The sequence below is a fragment of the Stegostoma tigrinum genome, chromosome 17, assembly GCF_030684315.1.
Source record: "Stegostoma tigrinum isolate sSteTig4 chromosome 17, sSteTig4.hap1, whole genome shotgun sequence".
Classification (NCBI taxonomy): Eukaryota; Metazoa; Chordata; class Chondrichthyes; order Orectolobiformes; family Stegostomatidae; genus Stegostoma; species Stegostoma tigrinum.
This window is the reverse complement of record NC_081370.1, coordinates 60,611,464-60,623,515: the sequence shown is the minus strand read 5'-3', so window position 1 is coordinate 60,623,515 and position 12,052 is coordinate 60,611,464. Positions and strand designations below refer to the sequence as shown.

At 39.1% G+C, this 12,052-nt stretch overlaps 1 protein-coding gene across 1 annotated transcript in view; it reads right to left on the bottom strand.

Annotated features, from left to right (window-relative positions):
- Positions 1–2,358: 2,358 nt before the first annotated feature.
- tpcn2 (two pore segment channel 2) overlaps positions 2,359–12,052 on the bottom strand; it is a 57,782-nt gene continuing 48,088 nt past the window's right edge. Inside the window, exons 23-26 of the mRNA XM_059652198.1 lie at positions 11,895–11,977; positions 5,911–5,992; positions 5,310–5,398; positions 2,359–3,025 (exon numbers count right to left, since the gene is read on the bottom strand). Coding sequence (XP_059508181.1) covers positions 2,938–3,025; positions 5,310–5,398; positions 5,911–5,992; positions 11,895–11,977 — 342 coding nt within the window. The 3' untranslated portion in view covers positions 2,359–2,937. The remainder of the gene's footprint in view (positions 3,026–5,309; positions 5,399–5,910; positions 5,993–11,894; positions 11,978–12,052) is intronic.

Genomic DNA, 12,052 nt, shown 5'->3' with positions numbered 1-12,052 from the left:
CACCTCCTTATTCTGACACACTGCCCCATGGGCCCTAGACTCTCCCATCACATTCTCTCAGCATTTGCACTGTCTAACCCCTTAAGGATCCTGTATGTTTCAATGAGATCCCTTCTCCTTCAAAACCCCAGTAACTAAAACGCACTCTTGTTAATTCAGGTAATCAGAGTTAAACAAGTACCTTTCTAAAAAAGGTAAAATTAATTTGATAAAAGGCAGAAAAAGGTATCGACTAGGAAGGCAAAGCTGCTGTAAATTAACTTAAGTTTGACAAGATTTGTAGCTCTGGTTGTGGATGAAGTAGTAGACATGCTCAGCGAGCTGGTGTTTGGTCACAAATGTTTGTCACCCTGCTAGGTAACATGGGTTACACCATCTGGTGAAGGATGGCTGTTCTGTCATGCCTGTTATTTGCATGCCTTGGTTTGCTGGGGGTAGTTGGTACTAGCAGTTCTGTTTCTCAGTGGTTTGTACACAGTCTAATTCAATGTGAGGTTGGAGTTCCAGTTAGAATACTAGACCTCCAGGAATTCCAGTTAGAATACTAGACCTCCAGGAATTCCCTCGTGGGCCATTTTGTGCTCCCAAAGTGCTGTGGTAGAATGATAACCGAGACGGAGGTTCCATTCAAAAGAACTCCAGATAACTGGTGGTGCTGTATTGTAACTTTCAGAACTAAATGGCTGCAGTGTATTAAAAGTTACCTTTGCCCAAAACTGGACAAGTTTTCCTTAGTTTTTAAGGATTAGGCAACTCAAACAAGGCCTCGAATTCCCTCCAATGACTGTCCAAAGCTCAGATGTTAATACTACAAAACGACACAGCACAAAAAAAATCAGCCCATTGTTCCTTTGTTAGCCTTTTCATGGAGCTTGCCAAATAACCCAACCCTAGATCATCACTGCAATGCAACCTCTAAAATGTTTTCTTTAATTGAGTAAGAACTTAGTAAAACTTGCTAGATTACAAATTGCAGCACTGAGACAAATTGCATTTGTGGGTTTCAGCAGAAAGGCCTGACTGTGGAGATCAATGATAACAGATTCTCTTCCCTGGGGACATGCTCCTTCCTTCAAAAAAAAACAGACACCTGAAGGTCTCATGACTACCATTAGTGTCATTTTTTAAAAAATTCAATTCATCATTGAGTTTAAATTCCAGTGCTAGAGTGAGATTGAACTGGGATCTTTGGATTTGCTCATCTGTTTGCATAGGCAGTATAAGTTATACACCAAGCATTTACACAGTCTTCTTGCATGTGACTGTCAAGGTCAGTTTCTCACCCCATCACAGCATATTCCTCAAACTGAAGAAAAGATTTTAGTGACGAAAAACCATTTGACCCAAGTTGCAACATGCATTTAATTACAAAGCATACAAAAACCCAATCTTCCTATCAGTTTTAGAAACCCACAACCTGCATGGTTCTTTCAATTTTCAACGAGCACCACACATCCATGCTTCCAGTTACCATGTTTCTAGAAACAATTTACTCTATACCTTCTCCATTTTGAAGCAGTCACAACCAATTTTTCCTTTAACCTTCTCCAATCCAAGGAAAACAGACAACCTTCTCCATCTTCACCACCTGATATACCACACCCTCTGAAGACTCCACCAAATCCTACAATCCAAAACAGGCACTAACCAAAACTGAACAGGACACTAGTTGAAGTGTAACCAACAGATGTAAGAGCCAAAAGCAGCCTGTTTAGCCCTGCTAGTCTGCTCTAGCATTCAACAAGATCATACCTGATCTAATAATCGTCAACTCCACTTTCCTGTCTTTTCCCCCAAAACCCACAATTCTCTTACTGAATTATTTAAATCTGAGAAAGACTGATTTTTAATATCACAACCTTTATATCTATTCCAGATATTTGTCCAATGCAAATCTAACTATCTGCCATGTTGCTATTCAAACTCAAATCACCAGAGCATTAGCTGAGAGTTCTAGATCACTAGTCCTGTGATATTACCTCGACACCACTGTGTCCCACTAAATTACAGAGCATTACTAAAGACACCTCCATTTGACACCAATTCTACCGTCCTCTGTTGTACATCAGTCCTTGACCACATTAAACGGACTTACTCCCACTGGGAGTTTCCACAAAGCCAGAGATGGCCCATAAAGGAATTTAATATCAAAGACATCTAAAAATGCTTACCGATTTCATTTTATGCCCATCTGTGCAGCTCGGAGGACTTCTGTGCAACATTCTCAGCAGATACCATTATATGAAAGCATGCCTAGATATATCTTTCCCTGTAAGCCTAGTCATTACAATCAAAACCACTTCATAATTAAACACTTTACAACCACATTTAGAAAAAAATAGTTCTTTATTTCACATCATAAAAATAACTCATTCTGCCACTGGCCAAGTTTCAGAAACAATTGAGTGGCATCACATTTAATAAAGTATCTTTCATATAGAAACTAACAAATGGGTTTGGGATAGTGCAAAATTATAGATTGTTGATTTCAGAGTAACTAACCAGCTTCAGTGTTTAAGATACAATTTTAAAAGTGAGCACCTGAAAAACCAGACCTGTAAAATAGTGAGGTACAGTAAAAATGTGGACTGTTTTAATTCAGTTTTCTAGGTGACTATTTAGGTTTATGAATATATAACCACAGTTTTTACTCATCTTGCAGCAAACATCTGGAATAGGAACTCAGTGTTAAGAGTCAGTGAAAAAGTTAAACTTTAAAAGGCAATCCCAGTTAAATAGCATTTTTATACAAAGCATGTGGTACTTCAAAGAAATTTCTGGTCCATTCGTGCTACTGGCATCTTCAAAGTTATTTCCCTTTTGTGCATCTTAAAAATAATTGCAGTCAATCAGAAAGCGCCCATTTGAAGCACCCTCATTGCAAGCCCTGGATGAGGAGTCATAAGTCTCGAAAGCATTTGGATACAATCCTTGTAACTATATGGGCCCTCTCGGTAGATGAAGGTGTGGATGCTGTCGCAGTCTCTCCAACAAATCATCTTCAGTTGGTTCTTCTAGATCATCTCTAAAATTCAGGGAAGAACAAAATTAGACCAGAGATGTCTTTGCTAAAGAACACAAGCGCCTCAAATGTAGAAATTCTCAAATCAATGGGGATGGATCGCATTTCACTCGTTTTGCTCAAAACAAAAGAAAAGGTAGTTTGGAAAGGTAAAGTAATAATCAAATGAGACAAAAGTTGAAGAATCAGGGTCACAAACCAAAATTAGTCATCTGTACAGCTTTTATTTACACAAATTCAGAATATCTTACACATAACACCAAAAACAAATTTTAATTTAAATGGATGTTGCTGATTCGAAGCTGAATACCAAGACCTTTCAGGTACAGGTTTCTCCAGGACCCACATGGTCTATTGAGACTGAGGATAGCAATCTTCTGGTTTATCTGAAAGGGTCACTTGGTGGTAAAGAAGATACAATTTATTTGCATCTCTACAAGTATTAACAAAGTAAACCACATATTGTAACATCAAATGCCATCAGGAAGATCTGGTTTTTGGTCTGAATCCTCAAGATTCTTAGCTATTCTGCTCACCCGTTTTCTGATTTGAATGGCCAGTGCTCTGGCACTCAGTATTAATGCTTTCAAGCCCACATAAATGCACATGGGCATGCATGGGGGCTTCCACTAAAGTACAAAAAACACAATATTGCAGTCATCAGGTAAGGAAAGAAGCCTCATTTCCCCTGCTAATATTGCAGGATACAGATGAAACAAGTAAGTTAGCTGAAAAATCAATCATCCCCCAAATGCTCTACCAAAAAAAATCATTCCCCACACCCCAAAAGAAAAATCCATCTTCATCCCCCAAAAGAAAAAAGATCCATTGTCCCCAAAAGGAAGAATCCTGGTTGACCATTCCAGTTACATCTGTTCAACTACATCATTCAATATTCCATTGCAGCTGTAGATTTGTGATGAAAAAAAGTGAAAAAAGTGAAAACTTTCACTAAGAATTCAGAATTGAGGAACTTCACCCTGAATAGGTGGGTTAATCAAGCAAGTTTCAAGTGGTCAGACACCAGAGTTACATGTCACATTACCTTACCAAAACACTTTTATAAACATTTAAATCTATAATGCCATTTTCATGTTTACAGGCTGTTCCAAATGCTTAATGCCAGTGAAGTACCAATGAAGCCAAACCATTGCAGTAAACATAAGAAACAGTGCATGCAGCAAGCTCCCACTACAGGCAACACAATGATGGATGGATAGTGAGATGCATACAAGGGGATAAATATTGGCCATACTTAGTCCTTTTAACCAAGATACTCACGTTGAGCAGATTCAAAGAGCTGTTTAGATTTTGGGTCTATCACTAATTAAGCATGTTGTTTTAGCTTTAAAATCAAAGTCTTCTTTGACCTTCAATATAGCTTCTTTCCAAAAGGATTCTTAAAGGGATTTGTCTGGATCAGAAATGCTAGATCACTAGATATAACATTCTGGACCCAGGTTTGAAACCTACCATGGCAGATGCTGGAATGTGAATTCAGTAAAAATGTCTGGAAATGGAGGATCTAAATGATGGCCATGCATCCACTGTTGAATATTGGAAAAATTCATATGGCTCGCTCATGTCCTTTAGGGAAGGAAACTGCCATCCTTACCTGGTTTGGCCTATGTGTGACTCCAGGCTCTCAGCAATGTGGTTGACTCTAAACTGCCCTTTGGGCAATGAGGGATGGACAATAAATGTTGCCCAGCCGTTGACACCCTCATCCTATTAATGATAAAAACAACATAGATGGCCAATGTTGCCAAATCACTGGATCTGCACACAGATCCAATGTCGTCAGAGATAATGGGAACTGCAGATGCTGGAGATTCCAAGATAACACGTGAAGCTGGATGAACACAGCAGGCCAAGCAGCGTCTCAGGAGCACAAAAGCTGACGTTTCAGGCCTAGACCCTTCATCCTCTCTGAAGGGTCTAGGCCCTAAACGTCAGCTTTTGTGCTCCTGAGACGCTGCTTGGCCTGCTGTGTTCATCCATCTTCACACTTTGTTATCTCATTGTCAAGAAACAGGCCAAGAGACCCAATTCTTTTTTGGAAAGTATCAGTTATTCACAGCAATTAGCAAAACAAGCAATGTAACTATTTTAAATACACATGGATAAGGTGAGTTTTAAGCATTATGTAATCCTTAGTGGACCATGTCAACGATTTGGTTTTTAAAAAGATAATTACATCAAATAAAGGAGCAAGTGATATCTTAAGTTTGAATAATGCACTCCAGTGACAATATTTATCTGTCCAAGTAAGTGGATAAACACTCACCTGAACATATCCTGCACACTCATCTGATATTCTGACTCCTGATCAGAGAAGGATGGGTGGTAAGTGCGATCCCATTTATGAATAAAATTCTGCAATTATTTGAAGAAAAAAAATCAAAAACCTGCAGCAATTTCTAAGTGTGCACATTTAGCAGTACACAGGTACAATGAGGGTCAACACGTTTGGCTAATTTCAGAGCTCTTCACTCAATTAACTGCAGGAGGTGGGGAAAAGACACATCGCAACACAACCAAATGCAGAGAACTCTTCTGGTATTCATGGAAGAGCAGGAGGGTTACAAAAAAAGGGAATAAGAAAACCAGTACAGAAAGATGAATAATGACATGCCCAGAGGGTGAGGAGGACACAGGGGCTGATTTGTGCAATTAAAAATCTTGGGCTACAATAACAAATTAAGTTATTTTCCCCCCTCCTGTTCCAAGGCAAGTATTCATTTGCAAGCAGACAACTCACTTAGTTGAAAATATAGTTTTAGAAGTCAAACTGCTACAACAGGCACTTCATGAGCAAATAAAGGGTTTATGCAGACAACAGCTTTTTCGCGTTTACTTAGGAATTGGTAAAGCCTCTCCATACTTGCCTCAAGAATCAGAGCCACAAAGAGGTTAACCCAAATGACAGAGGACACCAGCCACCAAGCTACAAAATAAAGTTTGGACCACCTGAAAAGATCAAAAGACTGGCTTTAGAAATTAAGCAGGACGCCATCCATTATTAAATGTGGCTTACAAAGTGAAAATTCTTAAAAGGCAGCAATTTGTATACAAAGAAAACATTCATATGAAAGAGTCGAGACAACAGGCTAATTGGTACATTAGATTGTTTCATAGCAATCTGCTCTTGGCACAACTGGGGAAGATGTGGTATGTATGTACAATTACACAAGTTATTGGACAAGGTCACATGACCCCTGCTAATACACACTTCCCAAAGATTGTGATTTCTCCACATTTTTCTCCCCAGAATATTTAAACATTAGCCATCTCCATAAATCTTTTAAACACAAGTCCTCTTTAATGTGATCATCTCGGAAACTACAGTTACAGTTAAAAGACTCTACAATCCAGTAACTCCTCTCCAGCACATGAGCAGAAAATACTTCTAGATCACATCCACTTGTGTACAACTCTGAAGTTAACTCTGGTTATTAATTTACAAGAGACTTCAGTGCAGAACCTCCACAAAAATTACACAGCAGCTTGCAAGAAAACTAAATTGCAATAACTTGTATAGGAGGCATAGCAAAGCAGTTCTGAAGAGTTGCATTTGACTCAAAACAGAATTTCATTATAACAGTTTGATATACCACAAATTCAAAGCATGGAAAAAGTGTTTTACAAGAATGTTTCCAGAGTTGAGGAACTTCAATTATGAACATAGACTGAGGTTGGAGCTGTTCTCCCTGGATAGAAGGGAGCTAGGAGATCTGATAAGAGGTTTCCAAATCCTTTCCAAAAAGGAAACAAAAAGGAACAGGAAGAGGGCACTGATTTAAAGTGATTTGCAAAACAAGCAAAAAGAGTGACACTTATGAATGGACTACCTGAACCATCAGCTCCGTTTTGGTTCAAAATTTTGCATCCAGCTAAACAAAGCCTTCATCTTTATTTCTGTAACCTCCAGACTTGAGTCTTGGATTTGACACAGCCCATTCATCATTTCCCATATTAATATACTTCTTGCCTCATTTGTATTAATTTGCCATATTTTTTCCAAATATTGGGACTTAGTCATAACTGGATGTGATAGCAATGAAAAACTGGAGTGGCAGTTGAAACATTTAATTGTGTCTTCGTGAAAGAAGAATCACTTCCTGAAAACCTTAGGGAACCAAGGCTCTATTGAATGCGAAGAACAGATTAAGAGAGGTAGTATTAGTGGGGGAAAAAACTAATCAAGTTTAGGGTTGAGGGCTGACAGTCTGCAACCCAAAGTACTAAAGAGAGCAACCTTGGAAACAGCACATACATTGCTGGCCATCTTCCAAAATTCTGAAGACTCCAGAGAAGATGGTACAAATCAGAGGGTGGGGGGGGTCAAACATAACTCCATTATTTAAAAGAGGAAAACAAACAGAACAGTCAGCCTAATTGGTTGAAAGTTGAGTTGCAGACAGACAAAATAATAGCAAATGCAGCATTTGGTACACTTGGCTTTATTTGACAGAGCATTGCATATAAGAATTAGGATGTCATGTTGCAGCCATACAGGACATTTGTTAGTTATCAGAGATAACGGGAACTGCAGATGCTGGAGAATCCAAGATAACATTTGTTAGGCCACTTTTGGAATACTGAGTTCAACTCTGGTCTCCCTGCTGCAGAAAAGATTGTGAAACTAGAGGGTGCAGAAAAGCTTTACACAAGATGTTGCCAAGGTTGGACAATGAGTTACAGAAGCAGGCTGAGTTATTTTCCCTGGAGTATCAGAGGGTGAGGGGTGGCCTTATAGAGGTTCATAAAATTGTGAGGGGGATATAACCAACTTCTTTTTCTAAGGATAGGAGTGCAAAACTAAGGGCATAGGCTGAAGTTGAGAGGGGAAAAAATTTAAAAAGGCATTAAAGACGCAGAGGGTGGCGAGCATATGGAATGAGCTGTCAGAGGAAGAAGTGGTAGAAGGTGGTATAAGTACAGCATTTGAAAAGGCATCTTGATGGGTATATGAATAGAAGGGCTGAGGGGGATATGGGCCAAAAACTGGCAAATGGGCTACATTAATTTAGGATATCTGATCAGCATGGACAAATTGGACTGAAGGGTGTGTTTCATGACTGACCAACAGGACTATGGGGAAAATACCAAATCTAGGGCAAAACCATGATAACTAGACACTTGGAAACATCAACAGGATTAGACATGTCAGCATCATTTTATCAAAGGGCTATCATGCCTAACTAATTTACTGGAGTTTAAGGGCTATCTAATAGAATAGATAAGGCAGAAGCAGGACAGCAGGTGTATTTGGATCAAGGCTTTTGAAAAGCCCCCACATTTTTTAAAAAGTAGACAAAATGAAAGCAACTAAGATTGGGGATAACACTGGCATGGAAAGAGAATTGGTTGACAGACTGGAAACATTCCCAAGTTTTCTGGTCACACAAAACTGGGAAAGATTGAGACGATGATGCAAGGAGTTGGACATGTGAACAAATACAAGGCAGACAGTACAACATGGATAAAATGTGAAATTGTATGCAAGTGGAACACAGACATTTAAAATGACATGTTAGGAAGTGTGATTTATGAAGGAACCTTTGACACCTGCCAATGAAAGTGAACAGGCAGGTACAGCAATTGGAAAGGCAAATGGCATGCCAGCCTTCACTGCAGGAAGATTTGAGTTCAGAAGTCAGGATATGGTAGTGCAATTATACAGGGCCTTGGTGGGAGCACACCTAGGAGTATTCAGAGTTTGGTCTGCCATCCCAAGAAAGGCTGTACTTGTAGAACAAGCATGCAGCAGAGGTTCACTGGGTTGACACTGAATGGACTGTCTGGATTAGAGCTTGTAAACGTTAGTGTTTACATGAGTGGCAGGAGATCAGTCTGAGATGTATTAAATGCTAACAAAGCCCACAATAGCAGATATTGGGAAGATATTTCCACTAGTTGGACAGTCTAGAATCAGGGGTCACAGTCTCAGGATTATGAAGTAGGCCATTTACGACCAAGAAGAAGAAACACATCTTCACAGGGTGATCTTTTGAACTCACTACTATAGTACATCACATGGTCTAGGTCATACAGTATATTCAAGAAAAATTGATAAACTTGAAGATATTAAAAGCATCAAGGGATATTGTGAGAAAGTGGGTACATGGAATATGATAGAAGTATCACCCATGATCATTTTGAATGGCAAAACAGCTTCAAAGGTCCAATGCCTGCTGCTAACTGGTGCTTCTAAATCTTAAATGGAAACTGGCCTCAATAACAGTGACCATGAATCCACTAGTAAATTGTTGTACTAGCATCTAGTTCACTAATGTCATTATCTGGTCTGGCTTAAGTGCAACTCCAGGCCCATAGCAATTTACCCCAGATTATCCACCAGTAAACCACTTAGCTCAAGTGCAGTTAGGCATGGGCAATAACTGCTGGTCTGGCCCTTTGCATCTTACAAGGCTTCTGTTTGATTCTAAAGTAGTTTGATAGATTTTGTCAACTGCCACATTCAGCAACCTCAATCTACAGTCAACTGGAGTTTCTTTGCACAATTTAAATCGCGGAGGTTCGTTAATGCTTAGACTGTACACTAGATGGTGCTTCTACATAGTGTAAGGTTCTAGCTCTATAGAGAGCAATGAAATCAGTGATTGTCTTGTACATCCTCACCATGAAGGGAGCAAAAATATGAATAGTGCAGTTAACCAGATAAGTTGTAATAAAAATACACTAAAAGCAAAGATTCAGCCCCTTCATCAGATGAAGTGAGGAAGAAGCACACAGAACACAATTAAGATCAAAAGGGTCACATCACTGAGGGTGTATTAAACGCACTTAAGATGGTGTTAAATCAGTCAGGTAGAAAGTTTTAACTGATTACTATGTATATGTAAATGAGAGATCCCCCCCCCCCCCCCCCCAGGTCACGGTCCTTGGAGAACTAAATTAATGCAAAGAAAAAGTGACATTTTAGGTTAGACAATGCCCATTAGGTGTGAGGCCTCGTTTAGAATCTGTTTCAGTCTGCAGTCAAACTGGTTGTATTTCTAAAGTAGGAATTTTTAAAACACCACATTGACTGTATACAAGTTGTGGGCTTTTTCAACAAAACAAAATGTATCTGCAGATACAATCTTAAACTGCAATAATTTTTTTGGGAAAGAAATATACCAACTCAAAGTTGATGCTGTTCCTTTGTACCAGTTACCTTTGTTTCAAATATCAGACCCCAAAGGCAAAAATCAATTTCAAGTAAACTTTGGATCATGTCATTACTGTTTCATTTAAAACAAAAATCACAATATTGGTGGTGCCTCATGAATGTTTCAGTGGTTAACAATAAAAAGTCAAAATAAAATTGATTCATTTTGGACTCTGACTTGCCCAATATTACTTCCACCTGAGATAGAAACACTAAAAAGACATTGTCAATGCTTTTCATTTTGCAATCACCAGGACATTTGCAAGATACAAGGGGGGACAGCATTTGGCAAGTGGACTCAAAAGTAGAGACTGACTGAAAAGGTAATTAGGTGATGACTAACAGTTAAAATTTTAAGCAAACGGCTGACTGAAAACATGAATCAGCATATTCAGTATAAATGAAGCTCCTTACACATTGGTACACTTGTGAATTGGTCTGAGAAGTCCAAGATAAAAGATCTGCAGTTTTCATTAGCAATAAAAAAAGCATGTCATACTTGAGATTATTTGTCACAGGAAATCTAGACTGAAAGGGAATATAATATAAATGCTCAGTAAGGGATGATAAATGAAAACACTCCCTAGAGTCAAACATTTAGAACATTTTTCTGCCAAAGGAGGAGGAGGAGATAATGGGTAAACTAAAGACCAGAACTGTTAACTCTGTTGGTAAAAAAGTTTACAATGGTGCAAAAGTGGGTAAACTGAGTGTGGAGATATCTAACATCTCCAATACCTGCAGGGAACACCACTGTGGCAAATGGAGCCTATTGCCAAGCAACCTGAAGTTGTTCATTTTGAAAAGGAGAGAAGAACTTATAAAAGTGGAGAGAAGGTGCAACAAAACACTTAGGGGAACTCGTGCATGAAACAGATAGCTAGCACACTGGTACAGCAGGTAATCAGGAGGGCGAAAGAAATTGTGGCCTTTATTTCAAGGGTATTGGAGTACAAAGGTAGGAAAAAAGTCTTACTGCAACTGTACAAGGTGCTGGTGAGGCCACATTTGATGTACTGTGAACAGTACTGGCCCCTTTAAAAAGGAAAGATATCATTTCATTGGATGCAGTTCAGAGAAAGCTCACTAGGATAACTAGTATGGAGGGTTACCTAATGATCAAAGGCTAAACAGGTTGGGATTCTACACATTGGAAATTAGAAGAAAAAAAGAGAGGTGATCTCATTGAAGCATGTGGAATTCAGGATAGATTTGACATGAAAATGCTGACAGGATGGATGTTTCCTCTCATGGTAGAGTCCAGGGCCCAAGGATAATGTTACATAATTAAGGGACACTAATTTAATACTAAGGTGAAAAGGAATTCCTTTTCCAAGTTAAATGGCTTTGGAACTCCTTGCCACAGAGCTCTAGGGGCAGAGTACATTCAAGGCCAAGACTGATCAAGAATTTCTGTTAGGATATCAAGTGTTATGGGGAAAACGGAGCAAAGTGGGCATGAGGAATATCAGATCAGCCACAACTTTACGAGTGGACAAATGGCCTTCTCCTGGTCCTATTTTGGATGGTTTCAATGCTTTCTTGCCAAGCAGAATAATAAAAAGCAGGGTTGTGAAACTTGGAGGATTAACAAAATAAATTCATTTCTTCAAATCCAACTGTAGCTCAGCAGAAGCAATATTTTGATGAAAACATTTTCCGTCACAAACCAACTGAACATCAAAGTTTACTCACGGACTAGCATATCTTGAGAAGACATCCAGAAAAACCTGCCAGTTGTTTACCACCATTAGATCCCAGAGGGTGACCAAAGCAGCCTACCATAAAGAAAAACAATTTTTGTTACAACTCCCCAGCCATTCACAGCCTAGGTGGTGGTGGAGATTAGCACA